This window comes from Pagrus major, chromosome 2 (assembly GCF_040436345.1).
Source record: "Pagrus major chromosome 2, Pma_NU_1.0".
NCBI classification, from domain to species: Eukaryota; Metazoa; Chordata; class Actinopteri; order Spariformes; family Sparidae; genus Pagrus; species Pagrus major.
Window position 1 is genome coordinate 6073840 of NC_133216.1, and position 25143 is coordinate 6098982.

Below are 25143 nucleotides of genomic sequence, written 5' to 3' on the forward strand. Positions count from 1 at the left end.
CATACTCTTGAACAAGCCATGATTGTTTTAATTGTTTATATGATGTATTTATTGTTCACTCATGCATCCAGGTTAAATATGGGTTAAAAACAATTTTCATACAAGCAGTACAAATCATCCAACCATGTCATCATTAACAAGATGACAGTTATTCAGTAATTATGCTGCACAACACGATGCATATTTATGTTATTGTCGTGGATACTGAATTAGCACACAATTAAAACTATGGTACATTATACAGTAAATAAAGACTTGAAAAAAGCATTCTTTGTAATACTTCATGTGGAAAATCTAGTTATTACTTTGAAACAGATTTCGATCAGTTGAGTCATGATGTGTCAGTCTAAACCCTCTAGCATGTGTGAAATAATTACTTTGAAATGCCACAGTTGAAGAGGTGTAACGACTATTACGTTTACAATTCTGTTGCATTTTAGCAACCACACAACTGCATTAAGAAAAGTTGTTTTACCACTAGGAGGCAGAAAGACTTAAAAACAAGCTCACAGAAATAAGCTAGTTAAGTTGAGCTGGCAAACAGATGTCACTCGTACATTCAGTCAGTCCCCGCGGTGTCTTATTCCATTGAGCAGGTAGCACACAATTAGCTAGTGGTAGGAAACAGCTGCTCACAATTTTATACATGGCAGCATGGTTTTAGTTTATTTTGTTTTCGTTTTTCTTTTATTACATAAGGTCAATACATCTTCAGACACAGAATAAAACAACATTTTAGAAAAGAGAAAGAAGAAGAGAGAAGGAACAGTTCCTTGATGTAATGTTGTAACTGAAGCATTATTGTCACATTTAAGAGTGCATTACAGGGCCAAGGTACTCATGTCCATACAAACACATCCTTACATACACACAGTATACATTTATATACAGTATTGCTATATACAGTACATACATAAATACTGTAGATACATATCTGCACACAACTACATATACCTTAAATACTTCTATTCACGGTTCCATAATCATTTGGTCATTTTAGCAGACAAAAGGGGATAAAAATACATAATAAAATATTTACTTCCCTTTTATGGACCTTCTCAACTTTTACGACTAGTGTCTGTTACAAAAACAAAAAACAAAAAAATAATTGTCTTCACTAGAAGCCCTTTAATTTTATCAGAAGTAGTTTAATTCAGTGTTTGACTCACAGATCAATGATTGAACACTGGTAAAAAAAAAATAAAGTAGTTTATCAGGAGTATGGGTTTGCCCATGACATGACTGCTTAAATTTCTTCCTTTGTTTTTGTTGTGTGTCTGTCTCACACAGCGTCAGCACCTGTCTTTGTCCACAATCCCATACGGGTCATTGCCACACTTGGAAAAGACGTGTCACTAGAATGCAAACCGAGAGCATCGCCCAAACCACGGATAACCTGGAAGAGAGGAGACAGAAGGATACAGCCAAGCAGAAGGTACAGTAGCTCTCTCAAAGCATCGCGTTTTACTCTCAAATAGAAGTTGTTCATACAGCACTGGTTGTGTCACTTATAATGCACTAGTATTTGAATTGATAGAAATACAGTGTGTAAGAAAATTCACCATTTATATGCAGCACCTTAGAGTCCCGAGGCTGATAGGGATCCAGCAAGGACACATCAGTAGCGCAGGTGTTTGCCAGTGCAAAGATGGGCAAGTGGCTCCACAGACTACCCCATAGCTCCTCTTCTTCTTCTTCTTCTTCTCCTTCTTCTTCTCCTTCTTCTTCTTCTTCTTCTTCTTCTTCTTCTTCTTCGTCTTCTTCTTCTTCTTCTTCTTCTTCTTCTTCTTCTTCTTCTTCTTCTTCTTCTCCTCCTCCTCCTCCTCCTCCTCTGTGTAAATTGGTGGATCACAAACCTGCTTTAAAGTTAATCAATAAAAACAATTTAGCTTCTTCAAAAGTATTGCCTCTATTTGGTCATAATTTCATTATCAGTAAATAGCCAATGATATAATTGTCACTTTATCCAGCTGCAGTATGTGTTGTGCATTCCTACAACATATTGCATGATTTGGAAATTAATGATTTTTATTTTGATAAAATATCCTGATAGAAATGTCTATTTAGGACTAATTCAGTGAATTTAATATCTTACGTACATCATCACATTGTTGCCATAAAGCTGGCCTGCAACATTGTCTGCTGTGATCTAATATAAGCCAAGATATTAAAGAGATAGATAGATGCCTCAAGGGAACTGGTATAGCAGTTTCTACAGTTTGACAAATCTTTATAATTGCACATTATATCATCATAACATCCAAGACTCTGTACAGGTACAATTTGTATTATTGAAAAGTAAGAGAAATGTGTAAAACTCTCAAGAGAAGAGAAAATGATTACGTGCCTTGAATTATCTCTGGAGTAATGATCTGCCCTGAGCTCTTAGCTGTGCATCTAAAACAGCGATACGTTGTGGGGTGTGTTTCAGAGTCTGGAATGAAACCAATAAAATCTTTTTAGAATAATTCATTTTTGCTGTTATCACGTTTTCTTTGCAGGTGGTGGTAGATTTACTGGAGCTCTGTTTTATAAATACTACGCACAGTTTAGGGAAGAAGGAGAATATTGTTCAAGAAAGTTAATTGCTCTGTAAAATATGTCTGAAGTCATGAAAGTTTTGTCTCCCTCAATATTTTTATATTGTTGTTCTTCATAGTTTCATGGAATAAATGCAAGTTTTATCATTCTGGTTCAGGCCCGTGAGGAGTTGTGTACATGTCTAGTTGTAACACATCACAGTTTCATTACTGTAACTGAAATTAAGTGTCACTACTAAAATAAAACACCTCAGGTACTGGCAAAGCTCTGGAGACTCATCGTCAACTCCACCTCCTTCTCAGGGATGCTGACAATTTAGAGCGCACAATTGCATTTTGAATTCACATGCAGTTTGATGTATCATCTTTTATGAGAAACATCTCTCCGTTGCACCTAGAGGGGGCTGAGCAGGGCGAGGGGCCATCAATCAAACTGAGCGACGCCACTGAAATTATCAGTCACTGCTGAGCATCCCAAGTTTTGAGTGAGTGAAGAGGACCTTTTTTTTTATCCTCCAAGATTCAGCAGTCTGCTCAACAGCCTCGCAGCAAGGGCAGCCGGTTGATAATCAGATCCTCAGTGTGTTGCTCCTTCAAACAGGCAGCGACAAATCTCTGCGCCTCTAACAGGTGGATGGAAATACAATATTCAGGAGTTCGTTTAACACAGCAATTTCAGAGGTTGTTGCAAATCTGCAAAATATTAAATTTTCCAATAAAAGAAAAATGGCTCTCAGAGGTTATTTTGGATGTATATTTTCTACAAAAGAGCCAGCCTCTGTAGAGCTGATGGATGGGGATAAGTTAGTGAGTGTGTTGCCCTAAAATGTTGATTAATGACCCTGGCCTGTCTGGATCTGATAAAACCTTTGAGGTATTTGTCAAACCCTTGCAAATCTATTTTTCAGTGTTGTTGGCGGACACCACGGGGAGATTCATACCTTTTCAAACACCTTGATCTAGTTTTTATCTTCACATAAAGTCGTTTCTTAAGAGAGCAGAAAATTGTTCACAAAAAATATTGGCAAAGTAGTTTGTTAATCTCTCCCCTCAGAGTAATTTATCATTAAGTGCTGGCATTATAAATGTATGTAGTCCTATTTTCTTCATGATCTCAAAGAATTGTACAGTTAGTGTAGTTTATCACAGATTCCTCTTAAACTGTCATAAACAGTGCTTTTATGAAACACAAATCCAATTAGGCACTCTAATAGGATGTTTTTTGGCAATTTAACGGTACTATAGTGAATAAATGAACTGGATAACAGTGTGTGTTAAGGGGGTCGCTGCTGAACCGGAGATCAACCTTGTGAGAGGGTGATTATTATCTGGAAAAGCAGAAATAAACAAGAGGAGCCGTGTGTTTTCAGGTCTCGGCCAGGGTGACACCTGAAAGGATTCCTGTCATTACCTATAGTAAAGTGTAAAGAGTTTATGGATGGAAAAAACGTTCTATTCTTGGGAGAACAGGGGGAGGAATCGAAACAGCTTCACGTTTATCTAGCATTGACAGCTGTGCTGACTTAATGAAGGTTTGTAATTAACATGGATTTCCACTAATGTTCTCGGCTTTTGTCTCTTAAATAGAAAGTATTAATCCCATTAGTTTGAAAGTATGTGGCAGACTCAATTGAAATCCACATACTCTTTGTTGCAGCGTAATTTGGAAATTTCTATCAAAATTGTGAAATGTTTCATAATGTATCATTGGTTACATGTGTGTAGCAGTCTATTTGATTTCACCTCACAAACCTCGCCTCAGATTCAATCTATATTTTCAAATGCTAAAGGTTTGTGATCTTCTAATATTTCCTTTATTTCCTTAGCTTGAAGTGATTTGCATATTTTGTATACCCAACAGTCCCGATCTTGTCCTTTCTGCCTCAGTGTCCTTGTCGGATGTGAATTTCCTCCCTAATTTGAAAAATGTCTCCTGGCTGCAGATTGCTTTTCAATTGTCTTACGTGTGGCAAGATTTGGTCACGCCTTCGTGACTTTCTCTGTGCCAATTTCGATCACCTTGCCCATGATGACAGAGCTTAGTGTTGTAAATATAAATGCCAAACAATATGAATTAAATTAAAAGACGGGAATGCCTCACAGCCTCTCATCATTTCAATTGTTTGATTTGGGATGAAATTGATTCTCTAATAAAAACAAAAAAAACTTTGTAAATATTCATCCCCACCGCTGTAGGCAAGGCTGAAATCACATGTAATATAAATATTTGTATCATTTGAATAAAAAGATGTGTGTACTGGACACTGAGGGGAGAGCAGTGGCTCTACATTATGCACATTACTATACCTTGAACGTGATTTCCTGCTCTGAGGCCATCTGCTTACACACCTGCTTCCAGTGTTGTTACATCCTATACTATCTGATGTCAAGCACTTAATTTTCAAGATATCATTTACAAGTCAGAGTGAAACGTTAATACCATATTGCAAGTGTCCTTCAGCTGGATAAGGGGCTGCTTATGAATGCAGGTGTGGTGTTGTTTTTTTCCTCTCTATTACTCGTGTTTCCCAGGAGGACAGCTCTGTGATGTTCGCATCTTGGTTTGACAGCTTTGGCTTTGGATTCATTGAACAGAGCAATATTTAGTGTTTGTCAGGTGGATTTCATGATGAATGCAACATTAGATTTATGGAAATATTGACTCGGAGGAACAAGAATCATAACATCTATTTTATTTCATGCTGTGTATTGTTCTCTACAGATTTCCGTCTGAAGTTTTCCTTTAATGAATTTAAATTGTGCTGTAATTACTCCAGTAGGAAGCCTATTGTGTTCAAGATCAGATATAGAGCATCTTTGTACCCAAAGTGAAAGTCAGAGGAACAGTGTGTTCCTTTGTTCTTGACATCAGTGCTTTGGTGTCACGAATTTTCTTTTTTACTGAAAATTTGTCCCCATTACCTTAATCGCTATCTTTAAAAGCATCTTTGTTTTAATCCTGTTGAAGATAGGGGCTACTTAGTGGTATCTGTAAATCAGGTTCATTATCACATTTAAATTGTTGATTGATCTTTACTGAATAGGGTTTATTTTCGGTTCCCTAGTTGAAGGTTACACAACAAATTCAAACACTGCTCTTGCCTCTACATCCTCCGGTCCTCTGAGCTTTTTCCTAACACAAACAACTTACTGTCAGGCGCTTTTTGTCCTTCAATTCAGCGATAATAACGCACTAGCTGTAAACACAATTTGTACTTTATATTTTCTGTAGGAATCTCTAGTGGGTGATTATTTAAAGAATATCCGAGCAGTTTGTTTCAACTTTTTTTCTATTCTCATCCCAAGTGATTATTGCTATTCTTGTAGCCCGACGTAACCACAAACATATAACCTCATCCCTGAACTTGTAGTGCAACTGTTCGTACGTGAATTTGTTTCTCATACCGGTATTGATTTTTGTGTCCTCTCACAGGATTATGTTGTTACGGAACAACACTCTGAGAATTGTTAACTCCAGCCGAGCGGATGAGGGGAACTATGTGTGCCGGGCAGAGAATCAGTTGGGCTCGGCAGAGATGACTGCCGTACTGTGGGTAAAAGGTAAGTGATGCCCTCGGGGCCTTTATTTTCTGCCAAATTAGCACAAGTCGGCCACCAGTAAACAGTCCCCAATGTCATCTCCCCCACCACCACCACCTTTGCTCGGGTGCCAGGAAATTTATTGTGCTTGCTCAACCGTGAACCAAGGGCTCTCACATTCAAGAATCATATTACAAGGACACACTCTAACAGCGTAAAGGCTTCTGTCTCATAGAAGCACTGCACACAGTCTAGATCAGAGCCAAGCGGGATATTTATCTGACAAAGGTGAGTGTTTTTGCCCGAGTTAGGGTTGGGTTCTGACGATTGCTCTGGCAGTGATGTCACAGTCAAATGCAGCTGCTTGACGCTAGCTTTGGGTTAGCCTGAGGTGACAGTGTAGCAGCTTTGTGCTTCCAGACGCCATGCGTGTGGAGCTCAGCCCGAGCAGAGTGGAAGTGACGGTGGGTGAGAGCGTAGTGCTGAGCTGCAAGGCAACACATGACACGTCGCTGGATGTGGCGTTCCAGTGGTTCTTCAACCAGAAACCAATCAACTTTCAACAGGATGGCATCCACTTTGAATACATCCAAACAGTAAGAGCAAGAGTAAGAGCAAAAGTAAGACTAAGAGTAAATTTACCATATTGGTTATCTATCTATCTATCTATCTATCTATCTATCTATCTATCTATCTATCTATCTATCTATCTATCCCACTATCCATCTATCTATCTATCTATCTATCTATCTATCTATCTATCTATCTATCTATCTATCTATCTATCTATCTGTCTGTCTGTCTGTCTGTCTGTCTGTCTGTCTGTCTTGTATTTCTATCTGTCTGTGTAATTGTTCAGTGTAAACAAATGTTTTTTTTTTGTATTTAATTGACTCCCTGATGAATTTTTGTTCATCTTCCGCATCAACCCGTTTAAGCTAAAATGATTTTGTTGTTTCATTTTGCACTTTTTATTTAATAGTTTTAAATATGTGTCTCATTGCACCAAACACTTGTTATACCTGCATAAAGAATCAATTTTGCCAAAGGTCAGACAGCCTCATGTATCATCAAAGACCTGCATCGAATCACATAATTATGTGTATCAAAGTCTAGTTTATTGTTCTGAATTGAACCCAGGAAAATGTATCTTTTTGTGGAAATGAAAAGACAAATAGAGACTGACTCATGCTGCCTCTGAAAGGTAATAAGGGTGGAAACAAAGTCAGCAATGATTTTGAAATATAATGAAGAAGAAAATCATCCTGAAATTGAAACTTTGATATGGCGACTATTTCTGTACCTTAATGTGCATTACTGCTTTTGTAGACATATAACATGCATTGCCGTTGTCTTTCTTATCAACCAGGGCTCTCTTGAATTCTAAGAGCCTAATTATACCAGATACTTATTTTTGTTTGGCATCAGTCATCCAGCAAAAGTCAACTTATACAGTATCAAGGACTTTCTGATGAAGACATATAAATTCTCCCAGCAAAAACAAAATATACACAAACAAAGAGGCATTAACCTTTGCCCCCCTTCAACATCAAGGTTGCATTGTAACGTTGCCATTTCTCCTTCACCTTCGAACTTCTTTTTGCTTGAACATTTCAGACCTCCATGTTTTTACTTGTTCCTTATTACGAGTTTTAATTTTCTCCCAGGTTGACCATATTTGATGTACCAGAGAATTGTGCTCTGTACAATATATGCAAATAGCACTCTTCGTTCTGCATTGTTCATATAGATATGCCACACTGGTTGGTTTGTATGAGTTGTCTGTTAAGTTAATGACAATCAAATACAGAAACCATCAGAGAATAAAAGGGTTACAGCTGGATAACATTATTATGCTAAATATCACTTAAATACACATATATTATTATGGGGTTAACTAGAAGGTCCAGTGTGTAGGATGGCAGAATTGAATTAGATTTTGGCAGAAATGAAATATAATATTCAGAATTATGTTTGTTTTTTTAATGGCCACTGTAGGGGAGGGTGAGACGAGGGGTGTTCAGTTGGTTGCAATCTGTAAACACACCACTAGATGCCACTATACACACTGGATCTTTAATTGTAATCATAAAAAAGTAAAATCAACTTGAGTTATTGCTCTTGTTATCTCGGGCACTAAACAGTTTAATGCTTGTTTTTGCATAAAGTTTCAACAAGATTAATTTAGTTTAATATTTTCACAAAGCAACATCTCACATTTCCCTCCTCCATTATATAAAAGAAAATCATTAGTGTCTAAACCATAAAATGAAGTTAGAGAGTAGGGAATCCTGTTTATGCTACTATTCCTTTATCAACAGTGGGTGTTAAAATCACATCTGCCCTGATGTGTCCTCTGCTACTACCCAGGCTCTGGAGAGAAAGTATTTGCAGTGACAATCCTTTACCGGCACAACAGATTCCTGGCTGATGCATGGTCTGTAATTTTAATCAGGTTTCGCGCTAAACAGCTGCCTGTAGACCTTGAATTATTCCCAGTCTTGCCTTAGGCATTTCTCATTTCAGCAGAGAGAAAATACAGCTATAGCTGAAGAATGCAGCAGCAAGCAAGCACCTGAATTAAACAGGAATCTTTCAAGCCACATGAGCCTTTACAAGATGTAAAGGAATCACACTTTTTTGTAGCAAGCACATTTAGGCTTGCTTAATACCCAGCTTTTTTTATCCCTTCTTTCTTTTCACAATTGCAGCAGTCTTCCACAGTGGATCTGATGATTAGGAGCATCTTGTTGAAGCATGCTGGGAAGTATGGGTGCCGGGCCCAAACCAGTGCTGACACTGTAGTGGCAGAGGCTGAACTTCTTGTTAGAGGTGAGCTTGTTGTCTTTCAGTATACCAATACACTGTGACAAAGTATACTTGTGGACTGATCATAATACACGTTTTCTCATATTGAAGTATACTTGGGAAGTTTAGACCAGAGGAAATGGAGGCTGTTACAATCGCAAGGTGTTTTTTGTTGTTGTTGTTGTTGATTTAAAGCTGTGAAATGATGTTACATAATGTTAACATTTTCTGTGAATCGAAGGAATTAGCCCCTAAAGGTAATTTGCTGCTGGTGGAGACAATCGAACAATAACTATTCCCACATTATTACCTCCATTTGACTAATTTTGACTAATTTTTTATAGTCGCTGTGAGTCTGGCTGGATAAACGGTTTGTCTGTATGAACAAGTTTAATAAGTGCTGTTAAACAAATTGGCTTAAATGTCTAGTGATCAGATTCTGTGGTTGGTACATATAACATATTACACACAGCTCCTGATCTGTTTTTGATTGTCTTCTGAAGTGAAAAGCATATGTATATGTCAATATATATATGTATATAAGTATATGTTTTAAGGCTGTGACATCTCACACCTCATACTACGATTCAGAGGCAAATATTCTACTATATACTATTTTACTTGTTTGACAAGTTACAAGGTCTTTTGCAGTTATACAAAATATAATCAATAATTAAATTATGTGATTTAATGTTATAGTATAATATATAATATTATCCCTCAGGGGAATTATATAAAGTAGTTAAATTGCCTTTAACAGCTGCAACAATGCAGCAATATTGATAATCCAATAATATTATATACATTATTCTGAAATATGCCTTTCAGCAAGAGTAGTTTTACTCTTGGTACTTAAGGTATATTTTAATACTTAAGTAGAACTTTAAATGGATGACTTTTACTTGTAACACAGTATTTCCTCACTGTGGTATTGCTACTTTTACTTCTAAGTATAAGATCTGAGTACTAATTCCACCTTTGCATGACAGGAAATTTATAAAGACTAGTCATCCAACCAAAACTGAACTGAGTTTTGTTTTGCTTAATCATTGTGTATAGTCGTGCTGCTGACAATGGCACACTATGTCATTGAATGATGATTGCAAATTAAATTGTGATGGAAAATAGTTGCTGAAGTTTTTGTTTTAAGTGTTAGATTATCATTATAAAATGGCAGCAGCAGACACTTTAGCTTTTTGGGATATTTTTTCCAAATCATTTAATAGGATAAATCTTTATCACATAAATACTGATTGTAATATATAGTATTGTGACATTAAACCTGCACTGCAGAACTTTTGTCTCCCCTGTGACAGTGAGAGAAATCACACAAACATGCTACACCCTTCAGCTCCGGCTCCTGTTAATGTAAAATGCATCGCTACTGCAAAATAGAGAGGGATTATTGAGCAGTGGTCGACTAAATCAGCATTGTATGAACTGGTTTGGCAATGGCTTGCATGTATCAGAGGCAGGTTTAACTTCAGCCATATTGCCCATCTCTGATGTATTTAATGATTGTCATTTAACATCAAGCACTAATACAGAGGAGGATTTATGCCGTGGCGTTGGGCACACTAAAAACACGGTGCTGTTCCCATAGTGGCACAAAATGCATCTTAATGTCCTGAAATGCAAATGCACCTTTCAATGCCACCTTCTAATGGGCACTTTTTGGGGACACACTACATTGGTTTTCATTGAGTGTACCAGCTGCCAGCTTTTCGTTTACAGCTGTTCCCCCTTGAGTCCTTAGACGTTTGCTACACTTGCAGATTACATTTACTTCTGAAGATTGAGGTAAACATATGTTCAGCTGTATTAAAACACAGGAAGGTCTACTACACAGTCATGCTCAGCAGAACTGGCAAACTGCCTCCGAAACCCCAGAAAAGAAAGCTTCAATATCCCTTAATCAGCATGAAATCCTTGGCAGCAGATCAGTGTCAGCTAGATTCCTAGTTCAGTTTAGTATGCCGTTTTCTTGTCTGTTGTTTGTTTGTGCAGAGCTTACAACAGCGTATTAATGTTGTCACCATATGCGTACAGCTGCACATCCTTCTTAATGCTTGCATGGATGCATCCATTAGAGTATCTAATAGCAACAACGCATGAAGAAGACATCACAATATGGACAAACTTAGAGTTGATATAAACAGCAACACAGATTGTTTTTGGTTCTTCCCTTGTGTCCTGACATGTTTAAAGAATTAATGGTTCAAACTGGTAATTTAATCTCTGTCTCCTAACTGTCTTTCCACCAGGTCCTCCTGGACCCCCTGGAGTGGTGATAGTGGAGGAGATCAGCGATACCACAGCCACCTTGTCCTGGTCTCGTGGTCTGGACAACCACAGCCCTATCAGCACCTATAATTTACAGGCCCGCAGCCCATTTTCATTAGGCTGGCAAACTGTCAAAACAGGTAATCAATAAGGAGCAAACTGCAGGATCTAGATCGGTGAGGTTAATGTGGGGCCGTATACAAAGGCCTTAATCCTGCCCAAAGTCAAGTAGGGAGATGGTGAATCAGCCCAACAAGTACAAGGGGACTGCTTTAAGAGACAAAATTACTTATACTTAATCTAATCAGCCTTTGAAATCTCATCCAGAAAGCCATGGATCAAAAGTCTTTTACTGCTTTCATACTGGACACAAACATCCACTAACATCTCTTTCTCTGGAAACGGATACAATCTGCATTCAGTTCCACGTCAAATGCAGCGGTCGCAGGTGTTTATCTGTTCCAGCTCTGTTCTGCTGTGATGGAAACACAACACCTTGGCACCTTTTTTGGCACGTTAAAGTTAAGAAGGCTTTTAAAGAGAGACTGAACTAAAGGATGTTAAAAAAAAAAAAAGGCCTGGCCTTCATGTCACCATCTGATCTATGTCGGTTGTACATTTTCAACTCTCAATATAGATGAGAAAGAAGTGAGATGTCTCACTCCTAAGCTACTTCCAATTATCAGCTCTGGAAAAAAAAGTGTTTGACAAGAGTGTCTTATACATAATGTTACTGATTAAGACTTTTATCATCAGTCTGATGCAGTATATGATCAGGTGCTTTCCACTCTTCCTTCTTTTTCCAGTGCATTTGTGATCTCGCACATGACACGCCAGAGAAAAACATAAACTCATTTACTGACAATAGAAAAGGAGTCAATTGCCTCTTTTTATCAGGTTTACCCACATAAAAAACAAACAAAAAAAACCATTAATTTTGGTGTAAAACGGTATCATACTGTTCTGGACCAATCTCTGACCAAGACTTTCTTCTCAGATGCCCGTTTAAGAAGTTGAAATGCATTTCTACTTCCAGCTGCCCTTTTATTGTCTGATCTTGGCTGTTTCAAAAAGTAATCTGAGCCCGTATCAAATGCCATTGCCTTGAATTTTATTCAGTGTCATGTCAGCATGGAGTAGGAAATTAACCTTTTGGGCTTAAATTATAACACTTATACATGTTCATTTGGTGTAAATGCAACGTTCACTGCCTAAAAATGAATTAGCTTCCTTTTTTCTGTACCTTGACAGAAAAACCATCAATTACTATTACTTAGCGTTAAAGGATGAGGGCTTGCAGAGCATTGTGTGTAATCCGTCTTAATATGCGGTGTGATAATAATAGCAGAGTTTAAGGTGTGATAATGATTCATCCCCACAGATATATAAATCATACTTTGTATACACTCCTCTCCCATCATGTCTGTTCAACCACATTTAATTCGATAAAGCACAATTAGGACTCTGTGATGTATCATCAGTGTTGAACTTGTTCAGATTAGCATAAAGGGGATTGGGCTTTCAGCTCCCACTCCTTACAAACACAGTTATCAGCTCATGTTTGAAGAGCAGCTTGCTTGACGGAGTGGTCTCATTGTGAGCTGCTTTGGATGATAAGAATGTAAGCTCTGCTGCTCGACTGGATGTTGCCTTAGTTAGCACAGACAGACCCCTGGTTCATTTGTGACACGGATATGCTTTCAGTCAATGTTTGTTTGTTGACGCAGGGTCAATATTGACCAAGCTTGATTATAGCAGCCCTATGGCAACTAGATTAGGTGTGTTACCTGCTTGTAATTCCGTTCAAAATATGCTCATAAAACTTGACTTCTTTCTCTCTCAGGATGTGATTTATAATTACTTAGCTCTCTAAGTCTCTGTAGATACGATGAAAGTTGAGTGGGAACAGCTTCCCTCTATGTAATGAGTTGCATCTTAAAATTCCCTCCAAAGCTGCTAGAAAGACATGTTGTTCAAAACAACATAATATATCAGGTTTCAGGTAAATTGCATATCGTCACCACCTGGTGTAAAAAAAAAAATGGCAAGTCACAGCTGCTCTGGAGGGGAAGTGTAATACTGTGCAGTCCATACGAACTAAGACAATGACATTTTTTGTTTATTTAGTTTTTTGGCTCTGTACTCCAGCTTACTGGATTTAAAATGAAACAATGGCTATGAGGTTCAAGTGTCAACTCGCAGCTTTTACACACAGATACCCACAATTTTAGGGAACAGAAAGTAATTAAACAAGTTCTTCCTCATATTTAATCTATATAATCCTTTGCAGTTAATGACTGTCTGCAGGCTACAGACATCAGCCGACACTCAGTATCCTTCCTGCCCTTAGGCAATGGAAAGCTATGTCCTATATATGTAAATGTAATATGTTAGCATCCAAGGTTGTTTTTTTTCATTATTTGTGTCAATTAAACATTGTTATGACAATATATTCACCTTGTAATTACATATAAAACTGATATGAAGAGTTGATATAGGCTCATGTTTGAAATTAGTGTCATCTTCATATGTATTGAATTATATTTAATGATGCACTTGCAATGTATTTTTGAATATATCAAATGAATTATTGTCTATATGTTGACAAAAATATCAATTATTGTGTTTTTTGATATATTGCAAAAAATATTACCATATATTAACCAAAAATATATTATCCAGTAATATATGCTACATATATTTTAAGTAATGGATTTCTAAATACATGTTAGTATTTATTACTAATATATTATCAAAGTGTACTTTGATACAAAAATGTAAATATATTGGCATGTATTGTCATATATATGTTATGTTCTTGCTATATATTAGAATGTTTTATAAACATATATATATATATATATATATATATATATATATATATATATATATATATATATATATATATATATATATATATATATATATATATATGTGTGTGTATGTATATATATATATATATATATATATATGTATATTGCATTATATTTTTCAGTGTAAGTCAACATATACTTGTCCAGTATGCTCTGCCAGCCATCTTGCTTGTTTTAGTCTGGGCTTAAGCAGTGAAACAATGGCTCAGGTGGTTGATTGAGGCCAGGTGACTGTCTTGGCCAGCAAAGAACTTTTTCAGGACTGTTCAGCCATAAAATTAAAAAAAAAAGAAACTCTCTGATTGCTTTGTCTGTATGTTAAGCATCATTGCGCTGCATTGTTCTTTTGAGAGACTTTGTATTTAAAGGGCTATGAGTCCTACACTCTTCACTCATTATGGATCTATACACTCCTAAACACCCTTAAAGCTGAACACTGGTACTTAAGGAAGTGTATGTTTTAAAATCCCCTCATAATCTGTACAGAAGTGCTGGAGCTCTTATATGGTGCTTGTCTTGATTAACGACACTCTTGTCTGCAGACCCGGACCCAGTAACAGGGGACATGGAGTCAGCCATGGCTGTGGAGCTCAACCCCTGGGTGGAGTATGAGTTCAGGGTGGTGGCCAGCAATGCGATTGGGACAGGAGATCCCAGTGCACCATCAAGAGGAGTTAGGACTAAAGAAGCAGGTAAATCCTCAGAGCTGTCAGAGCTGGATTTACTGTACACTTCATTCAAGTCCCATTTTTGACAGACATAATCACCCAGTCCAGGAACTTCTTATATAATATACTGAGTGCAAATTCCAGCTGATGATTTATTGTAGCTAGAGAACTTACAGTAGCTGTTGCCTCCACATGCCACTTCATGAACACATTACATTCCCATTGTTAATATACTCGATTTTAATTGGGCAAGAAGTTGAAAATAAGCTGCTTACATGAATTTCAACAAGTTTAGTGTTTCTGCTAAAGCAGCCAGTCCCTTAATGGCCTGAGGCAAAGACAGCAGAATGCACTATTTATGGTGGGCAGAAATTGACTGAGACAGGCTGGATGAAGCGTGCCGCTTCACTAACTGCTCATTTCTCGTCTATAAAATGCAATAATTACAAAGGTCATTGGTCATTTGAAAGTAGCTTATTTAATCTGTCCTATCTCTTCAGCATAATTAACAGACTAATTACTGTATCTGCACACAGTTGTGGTAATCCATCCTTAAAGTTATAATCCGTGATCCAAATGTCAGCAAAAGGGTGCAAAATTCAAATTACAGCACTGTAACCTGCTATCACTCTCAGTTTTATTGACAGTTACTTTAATGCATGCACAAATAACACTGAACTATAACTGAGTTTTTAATGTTTTCTTATGCCATTCAAGGTTGGTTTATTTCAGTAATCTTTTAAACACATAATTAAAACAGTGTTTTATTTTTTCAGTTATGATCTATTGACTCACAAAACACATTTTTTAATCATTATGACACATTATTCACAAGTTATATTTTTATTTTATTAGCAAATTAGAAATAACTTTTAAATAAATGTAACTCAAATGTAGGGGCTTTTAAGAACATGTACTACAACCTGAAAAGTATATTTTTGTATTCTCTTCCGTTTTCAGAACACATTGAAGTGAGTTTTTGTGAGTTGGGTCATTGATGTTTAACCTTTCTGTTTCAAACAGTCCCATCAGTGGCACCGGCAAACGTTAGTGGAGGGAATGGCCGCAGGCATGAACTGGTCATCTCATGGGAGGTAGGTCCGCTGCCAAACTGCTTCAGCAGCACAACATGCAGAAACGTGCGAAAACACAAATGTCACAGTGAGTCGGGTGCTTCAGTTAAGCAGAGTAAGATTTTGTTGAAGAGTTCACAGAAGCTTTTTATTTAGTCTATTCTCACATAAAAATAATATTTGCAGTTTCCTGTTTTATCTACGAATGTCACCGACATGACATTCAAACTTTGGAATGTTTTCAAAAATCCTCAGCAAGGATATAACAATGACATACTGTATATCTAATGAAAAATAAATATGTCTACATGTTGTATCAAATTACATTTATACTTTTATTAAAATGCAAAAATCAATAGTATTAAAGTCTCATCTCATCTCATATTTCGTCAATATTTCAAGAGCTAAAGATGCTTGTTTTCTTTGAACAGTTTTTGTTTTGTTTTGTTTTTTGTTGTTTTTTTAACATGATTATTTTATTGTATTCAGATTATTTCTCAGGGACTGTGCATATTAATAAACATTACTGTATATATGCCAGACTAAGTCAAGAGGATGGTTTTCATCTGAAGTCCCTTCCCAGGTAAAATGTTGGCAGCCTAAAGTCAGCCTAAAATCTGTGTTGCATTATCTAAACAGAACCATCTCAAACACAATCCATAACCTTTTAATCCCAGTAAATATGTTTCAAGTTCTCAGAGGAGATGCTCAGTAATTAGTTGCTCTTAAGTAGCAAGGAAATAGAAATCTTTTCTTCTTGTTAACCTCTGAAACAAAGCAGTGCTGTATTGAAAAACCCTGGACATGAAATCACAAACTTCTGGTTAGAATTATACATCATTAAAAATGGAAAGAAACCTGTCAGCTGTAAATATCCACCATTCAATGTTAGAAAGTCTCACCAAGATTACAAATGTGATCATACATTTTTTATGTTACAGGAATTTATCATCACTCGTTGCTCCTGCAGTCTGAGAATCAGGGTTGTGATCCAAGAAATAAACAAATAAACCGACTGAAACAAGGTTCACTTCAAACATCCATGCCGAAACTACAGCTTTGCCTGTGTTCCCTCAGGAATTCAACTGTCACTAAGTAATAAATCCAGCATGTGAATGTGACTTAATAATCATGTAGAGGCTGCTGCTACTGCATGTAGCAGTCATTAAAAACCTTCACTTTTTGTTGCCTGGGAATACTTGTCAGACATTATTAAGGGGGATAAAGCACAGTTGATGGACGAGGCTAGTTCCTTGTGGTTCCTCAGCTTGAAGGAAACGGTCTAATGATTTTAAGATATACAGATGATTGCATTACTTTACAGTCAGTTGCATTCACTCGAGGTGAGATATGATGAGTCGCTGCAGTTTCTCTCAGCATGTGCTGGGGACCTGTGTTTGCTTGCTGTCCTATTCCCAGAACCATCAAAGTGGGATCTAATTAAAACATAGAGGAAAGTTTCAGCAGCACAAGTGACACAATGATGAGAGGAGTCTGGAGATGTTCCTAAAATGTAGGAAGACAGATGTAGTGAGGGATTTGCTGGAGTATTTAAAGAACAGAGTAGAGCATAGGAAGTTGACATCCAAGCTCAGACAACTTCTTGTCTTTGATAAAAATCTCTTACATTTTCTTTTCTTAACACTCTCTGTTCTGTCTCAGGGAAAACCCGCTGTGCACAGGAAGTGATTCATTTTGGGTAGTGAACGGTTTATTTTGATTGGGCAGAAGAAGATTTGAAGCTTGAAATTTAACAGAATAGTTATTTGTTTGCAGGGATTATAGTTTTCTTATTTTAGAGTTCAATGAAAAACAAAAAACAAAAATGGATTATTTGCATCAAATTTCCAAACATTGACAGGTGTTCTCACTCGGATTTTTCTCATCATAGTTTTTGACGTTTGTCAGCTCAAAAATAGGATTTTTTCTCACCAGAATTATTTGTCAACCCCAAATAAATCCCAGAAGCAACAAAAAGTAACTCCTCACAGAAAACAAAAGTGTTCAAAGGAGAAAGATTCCATACATAATAGTTCATAAACAGTATTTAAGGTAAGAGTCATGGAGGTCAAGTTCCAAAGTAAATGTTAAACAAGCAACTTTCTAAATTACATTTAATGCAGCCTGGTGTTTGAGATTCAAGCTGCAGTTTAATTAAAGCAGTTACTGTATGCTGTGATTTAATTTGGCCTTTAGTCAGCGTTCCCTCGTCTTAATGTGTTGCTGAATGATCGTTCTAAAGTCAGAGTAGCATGTCCGCACCTCCTTGATACAGTATTGAGCTAAAAAAGGGGCACGCACTCAGTTGTTTAATCCTGTATCCTATTTGCTACTGTAGCAACCCTTTTCAGCACCACATCTGTAGAGCCAAAGGTTAAAGAAAATTACCCAGGTGTGGATGCACCAAACTCCCAGGAAGCCGTGACCCTTCTTATAGAAAAGGGCAATAAAGATGCACATTAAATCCAGTGGGGTAACACAAAGGTGGAGGTTGTAGTCTTGTGAGCTGTGTGGGGGCTCAGGTGAGCACCCATCATTAAGACAAAGTGACCTTTTTTACTTTTTGAAAGGGAAGACATGTTGGAGACCCATCTGCTGCAGTATCCACATGATTTTCTCTGACTGAATTTAAATTCCACTTTGGAGGGTTTGAGCAGGTTGAGACTGGAAGAAAAACTTAAATGAACCAAATGGAACAAATGAAATATGCTTCAGTTCACCAGGACAGGATGCTTTTCCACAAGATCAGACCTTGAAGTGGTTATTTTAAAAAGGAAGTTCTAGTATTAACAAAGCCCATTCAAGTAAATACAAAAAAAAAAAAAAACATGTTGATCATTTGACCAAGACAAACCTCACATGGACTTGAAATACTGGTTATATATAATAGCTGTTGACAGATTTCAACATTATCTGTGGATGTAGTTTACAGGCATATTTCCAGCACATGTGCATAAGGTTTTCATTCAGATTTAAAGATATGCACTTCAGGCTTTATCAGATGCTGCTTGTATACACACCATTCAAAGTTGTCCCCTCTTCCCCTGCTTGAGACAGAGGAAGAGAGCAGCGGTGGTCGAGCAAGCCAGACTGAATGAGTAGAGGGAGCAGCATTAGCATAAACAAAGAAGTGAATCAGAGAAATAAAAGATCATTTTCTGCTTGTTTCACACTGGTCAAGTTCTAAAGCACAGATGAACATCACCACACCTCAATACATACACGCAGGAAGGTGCCTTATTCTCGGATTTTGTGTGAATGCAGCTGAAAAGAAAGCTTCATCCTGACCGCTGTTGCCTTTCTGCTCTGTGTGCGCGTGTGTGTAGCTAAGCCCTGCCCTCGGTCAAACAGACACACAGACACACAGGCTCTTTATGGCAGGCCTAGAGCAAAGCAAGGAGACAGCAATATAAACCCGACCTCACATCCCGCTCACTGTCATTTGCTGTCAGATCCACACCACCGTCTGAAGGTTGACACCCAGAAATATCCCGGACACAGCAAAACACTAGGACAGTAGGAAAATAGGTAGATGCAGTCACACACTTCTAGTGGGTCATATGCTTATTATGATTGAGAAGGATTACTTTTGTATGAGTTTATAGATTCTGCAGTATACCTTTAAAAAGGCCAAGTGTTGTTAGTTGTGCAGAATGTCATTACAAACAGGGCAAAAACTCCCACTTTACAATTAATAAAAGCACAACCCCAGGATCACAGCTCATTGCGTTTTAAACAGGGTCCGACTTTATTCTGTTAGAAATTTGTTTAACCATCCAGGGTCTTACAGTCTGAGGGCACAACTTGGTCGCAATTGCCAAATTTGCTGACAAAGCTTAAAGGAGGCCAGCTGGGCCGTGTACTACACAGAGCTGCATCAGCCGGGCGAGTGATTAAGATGTTGTGAATTGTAAATTTGGTCCCACCAGAGAGGCCCAATGATGATTAACCTTGAATCTCGGGAGTCGTTCCCAATAAATCCCGGGATGTTTATGAAAATCTGTTTGTAATCTCAATCTTGACAATGGTTGTACAAAATGTAATAAATCTCACACCAAGTAAAGAGGATATTAGTCTGAACTGTTTCCAAGTGGACAGCTTGGCTCTCAGCCAGTTACAGGGCACAGCATGTGCAGAATTACTATGAGCAAAGCTGAGAATTTGCAATTGAGATCAGTTGAAGGATATATTAACAGGGGAACAGTGAACAGATGTGGAAGCAACTGACAGTTATTCTTGTAGTTATTAAGTATGGGAACCCAACTGCCACTGGGAGGATAACCTTCACATGAGGAGAAGTGGCCCTCAGTGGCACATTATGGGGGATAATGTCCATTCCAGATGGGATGGTGTTTGGTAGAGACCATTTCCTATTTATAACTCAAGAGTGTCATTAGAGTAGCAAGTATAACACAATGACAAACCTCCTTACGTCATTACGAATATATACAGGACCCCATGTTGGAAGAACAATCGAGAGATACTTGAAGGTACACAAAACCATCATTGGTGCTTGGTTAAAAATGAAACCCTAATAAAGAGTCATTTCAAGTCATGCAAGAATTTGAGTAATTACAAAAAAGTGGTTCTTAGTGAAACAGATTCTTACCCAGAATGCTCAAGGGTTCTCTTGATGAGACTCAAGTAACTGTATATCAGCAGCTTTTCAGTTACAAACCTCCATGATTGAAACAATTTGTTTCTTCAAGTGCCTCAGCATGAAAGTGAGTGTGAACATTATTTAGTCTGCTCATTTATTTTGATTCATTTTTGCAATCAGATCAATTCTGTACAAGTACAGGGGGCACAATTGTGAGCCATTAAAGTAATCCTTCAAAAAGGATGTTTCTTCTCTGCCCATTGTGAGGTTCAATAACTGGTCACCCATCAATAAGTCTGTCAGTTTATCACGGGACAGTGCTGAGACGCTCCACTTTGTGCAGTGTCCTCCTTTTGGTATGTGGCATTTTAAGTCGTTTTAGTTGTGCCCTATTTCTTCTCGTTTCTGCTAAATGCTTTTGGAAATAAATCAGGACTTTGTCAGTGATCAATGGCGATGGATATTAAAGGAGATGGAGCAGGAATGTTAGCCCTTTTTGGCAGTCTAGGCATGCGAACGCGTGGCAGTTCTGCCTCTCCAATCATCTGTGGAGAGTTGTCAGAGCTGGACGGCCATGGTGGGCAGGGTTATTAAGCAGGATGAATGACTAAACAGTCTCTGCAGCTTCATTCAGCCGTCTCATTAGAGTCGACGGTGAGAGACTGCTCTTTCTCGAGGAGCCATTGGGAGGGCCATTAGTGTTGCCCCTACAGTCATCGTCGCTAAGCCCAGCAGGCCCCACAATTTCATCCACAAGACTTACCTCAGTTGTATCAGCCTTCTTACTGTGTCCACACTTATCTGTGAAGATATCAATTCCCAAACCTGCAAGTGTTCTTAGACTTAACTAGCTAATTTGTTCATGCTGTTTTTTAAAGACCCACATTCCTTGGCATCTCTTTAAAAGCATTGCCAGCTCCAATAATAACTTTGATGGGAGCTAATTCATTTTCACTGATCATCCCTGTAATTAGGCAGTCATGGTGATTGGTCGTCGAATCAGATGTGAACCACATCTCTATCCACAGCGAATCTCTCTGTAGACTAGATGGCTAATTTGGGTGGTGCCTACAGGGTACAATATTACTTTGAAGCCTATGCAAATCAACACATTACAGCACCAGCAGCATTTGTTGCCAAGAACAGGTGTACAGGTGTTTGTCATTTATTAAATTTAGCCAAAGATTTAATCCCTGCAGCTCACATTTTAATTAAATTCTAGCTCACTTAATAAATTGGCATTTGATTTGATTAAGCACGGAGCAGCTGTGGAAGACAGCTCCCAGTTTCACCACTTCAGGAAATCCGCAGATAAGTATTGAAGCCGGCACACAAAACCCGTGTCCCAAAAATCCTCCTGTCAGACATGGAAAGATAAATAGCTACATAATGGGCACAACTGAGCCAGATATGATTTGTTTCCATTACCCGAGACTGACTGCATCTTTATTAACATTGGCAGACAGTTACAGTAAATTGCTAGCTGGTTATATGGGACTGCCATAGAGGGACACGTTTTGTTCAATGAGAGCCTTGCTTGCTCAGAAGTAGCCGTTCAAATGAGGTAAATGTGCAAATAATGCACCTGAGCTCAGTCACAGAGCTGAAGTGCTGGTAAGCCAGTTTGCACTTAATCTCAGTGAAAGACACTTCATGATTGCTTCTCTCTCTCTCTGATGTTTTCAGCCAGTTTCTGAGGAGTTCCAAAATGGTGAGGGCTTTGGGTATATTGTCGCATTTCGTGCCAATGGAACCAGAGGCTGGAAGGAGAAGATGGTTACGTCTGCCGACTCCACGACATACAAATACAGAGACGAGACGTTCCCTCCACTTACTCCCTTTGAAGTGAAGGTCGGAGTGTACAACAACAAGGGAGATGGGCCGTTCAGCAAAGTTGTCATCATCCACTCTGCTGAGGGAGGTGAGTTAGTATTTGTGGTTGCTTGTTTTTGTAAAGAACAGAGGGGGTAGTTTTCAGGATTGTATGACTTGTCAACATTTTGACATTGTTTTGTTTCACAGAGCCGAGGGAAGCGCCAACTGATGTGAAAGCTCACAGCATTTCTTCATCAGAAATCAGGGTCACTTGGAAACCACCCAATCCTGGCCCTGGAAGACCAAGAGGATATGAGGTGCTAATAAATTATTTGCCTAATCTCATACATTTACATAAAGTCTCTGACATTTTTGCATGCACACTGTATGTGTGCATGAGTTGAGATTGAGAACAGCATTTGTTCAAAGTCATTCATAACTGTTTAACAGGTCAGCTACTGGAAAGACATGGAGCAGGAAGAGTCGGGACAAAAACAAAGAACAGTGAGAAACGAAACGTCCATGGTCTTGACAGGACTAGAGGGCAACAGTCTGTATCTCATCACAGTAAAAGGCTTCAACAGCATCGGCCAGGGTCCTGCCACTGTTGCTGTCACAGCCAAGACCAGGAAAGCCCGTGAGTATAGCACTGACACTAATCACGTTATGCTAAATATAGTATGGAGGCTACCTGTTAAGTCCGCCCTAAATCCCCTTATAAAAAGTGTAGTAATTGACCTAGTTGGTTGAAAAGCTGTTTGAAAGTCCTGTTGAGTTTGGACCCAGAATGTTGCATTCTCTCCTCAGCTCCTGCTCATCCTCCATCCAACCTCATGTGGATTCAAGAGGGCAACAACGTGTCGCTAAGCTGGGACCCAGTGAAGGCAAAAGACAATGAATCTGATGTCATCGGGTACATGGTAATGATCAATTTCTCAAGTCAATTTTCTTTAATTTCATAGCATTAAAGGGTATTTTTTTTTATTTTTCAATCCTATTTCCCATGTTTATGTGTCTGTGTGACTGGGGGACAACATTTGTTGTCCGTGAAAAGGGCTGAAAGGTAATCCCCGTGTTAGATGTGAAAATATCTGGAGAGGAGCGAGAGGTAGGGTGGAGACATCAGAGAAGCAGTGGGGGTGGTAAAAAAAGCCAGAATAGAGCCAGAATATTTCTCACATATAACACTGCGAATCAAAGGACTTATTCAACCAAACCAGAGCTGGTGATGTTTTAAATTCTCGAACCAAGATGGTTTTGGTGAGTTTAATTTTATTTTTATAAAATTATCGTTTCAGCAAATGGAGGGTGGTGGCTTTGGATCAACAAAATATATCTAATTCTGAAACAAAAAGGTCCATCTCTTCCCATAATGTTGTTGACACTTAGAAGAACAATTTGAGTTTGTCAGTGGCAAAAAATAAGCACTTTGACTGTGCGCAATTACAGGGATTATATTGCGGTCCGTTTCATGGCTGCTTACTGCTGTGGTCTCCCTCAATACTGACATATTAGTCACTTAAAAAAAACATGGGGAAATAGGGTCCAAGTTAAAAAATACCAGAGAGTTCATTTCTCTCCTAACATTTGCATGTGCACAGTCTTGTAACTTTGACTCTGACAGATATTTACTAACAAAGTAGCACATAGTTTGTACTGAGTTTCTTGTCTGCAGGTGTTACTCAAACAGGAGGGCAGAGGCCACAACCAGGTGACGAGGACCATCAACCCCTCCACCATGCTCTCACTGCCAGAAGGAGGCACCTATATCATTGAGGTGCGCGCCCTCAGCGAAGGGGGAGAAGGAGCCGTCAGCTCCCAAGTTCGATTGGTCACCTCCTCCGGTAAGCTAGTTAGTCTCCTCCCCTCTCAGCCACACACTCCATTACATGACCTCTGAAAGCCGATCTCTATGCACAGGCTGTTTTCTCTTTGTAGCAATCTTATGTTCTCCCTTAATTGAGTCGCCACAGCTGTTGTGCGAGCCAAGTTTTCTTAGGCTAATACTGTTTTAATTACCTCGCCCACACAAGCCTTCCTACTCTTGCACAGCCAATTAACTTCTGAGCAACAGGACGAACTGAAAGTTTGCAGCCCTGCGTGTGACATGACCAGCCAGCTTCTCAGGGCAATGGGTTTCTGTTTTCTTCATCGTTTCCTTCACTTCCTTTTTTCTTGCTTAAGCAGGAAAGACTTTCGTCCAAGTGCCAAACTCCATTCATTAAAAAGATCAATGGAGTTATCTAGCATTGAAAATGTATGCATTACAGACATTAGGTTTACCATCTTTATTTTCATCAGTATTAACTCTCTCTCTCTTTGAAGTGCTGTATCGAAGGCAGCTGGACGTGTTCCAGTTGGCTACAATACAGCACTTGATATTACCATGACATGGATGACCTGAGAACCTTCATCAACATCTCTCTCTCCTCCGTCTCTTAGGTGTTCGAGCAAAAAGCAACCAGTGCTCAGTGCACCGCCTGCCACAGAGCCTAACATGGACAGCACTGCTCCTGGTTCTTCTGGTGCCTTCAGCTTCCTGGTGAGGCCACTGTGCCATCCTCATTTTCATGAAGGGAGCCACCGGTCTTCCGCTCCCTTATTCCCTCTGACTGCCTGCTTTCTTTGGCCTTACCCATCCCAAAGGGCCAGAGGCCTGCCAAGGGGGTTTAGTCTGCCAGTTAACATGCAGCTCTCCAGAGTTCATCCTTTTAAGTTCCCTGTTTCTTTTGAGGCCCTGGACATTTTATTTGCACATATCTTTCCAACATGACGGTAGTGTTGTACTGTAGTGTACATTGTGTGGAAAGATTAATCATTTACTTTAACATCATGTGTTCCTCTCATTGACTGGCATCTAACCACCTCCAGACGGCTCCTACAGCTCTGGGACTCTACAGAGCGTGAACAATTCCTCGAAAGCTGCTGTGGTAGTAATACAGG

The 25143-nt window shown here is 38.7% G+C and overlaps 1 protein-coding gene across 1 annotated transcript in view; it reads left to right on the forward strand.

Annotated features, from left to right (window-relative positions):
* Nucleotides 1–24746, forward strand: part of cntn5 (contactin 5) — a 62462-nt gene extending 37716 nt beyond the window's left edge. Inside the window, exons 10-22 of the mRNA XM_073488252.1 lie at nt 1291–1435; nt 5974–6101; nt 6501–6676; nt 8792–8912; nt 11153–11311; nt 14587–14736; nt 15736–15806; nt 22072–22306; nt 22408–22517; nt 22651–22837; nt 23008–23120; nt 23876–24044; nt 24643–24746. Coding sequence (XP_073344353.1) covers nt 1291–1435; nt 5974–6101; nt 6501–6676; nt 8792–8912; nt 11153–11311; nt 14587–14736; nt 15736–15806; nt 22072–22306; nt 22408–22517; nt 22651–22837; nt 23008–23120; nt 23876–24044; nt 24643–24746 — 1868 coding nt within the window. The remainder of the gene's footprint in view (nt 1–1290; nt 1436–5973; nt 6102–6500; nt 6677–8791; nt 8913–11152; nt 11312–14586; nt 14737–15735; nt 15807–22071; nt 22307–22407; nt 22518–22650; nt 22838–23007; nt 23121–23875; nt 24045–24642) is intronic.
* Nucleotides 24747–25143: the final 397 nt, after the last annotated feature.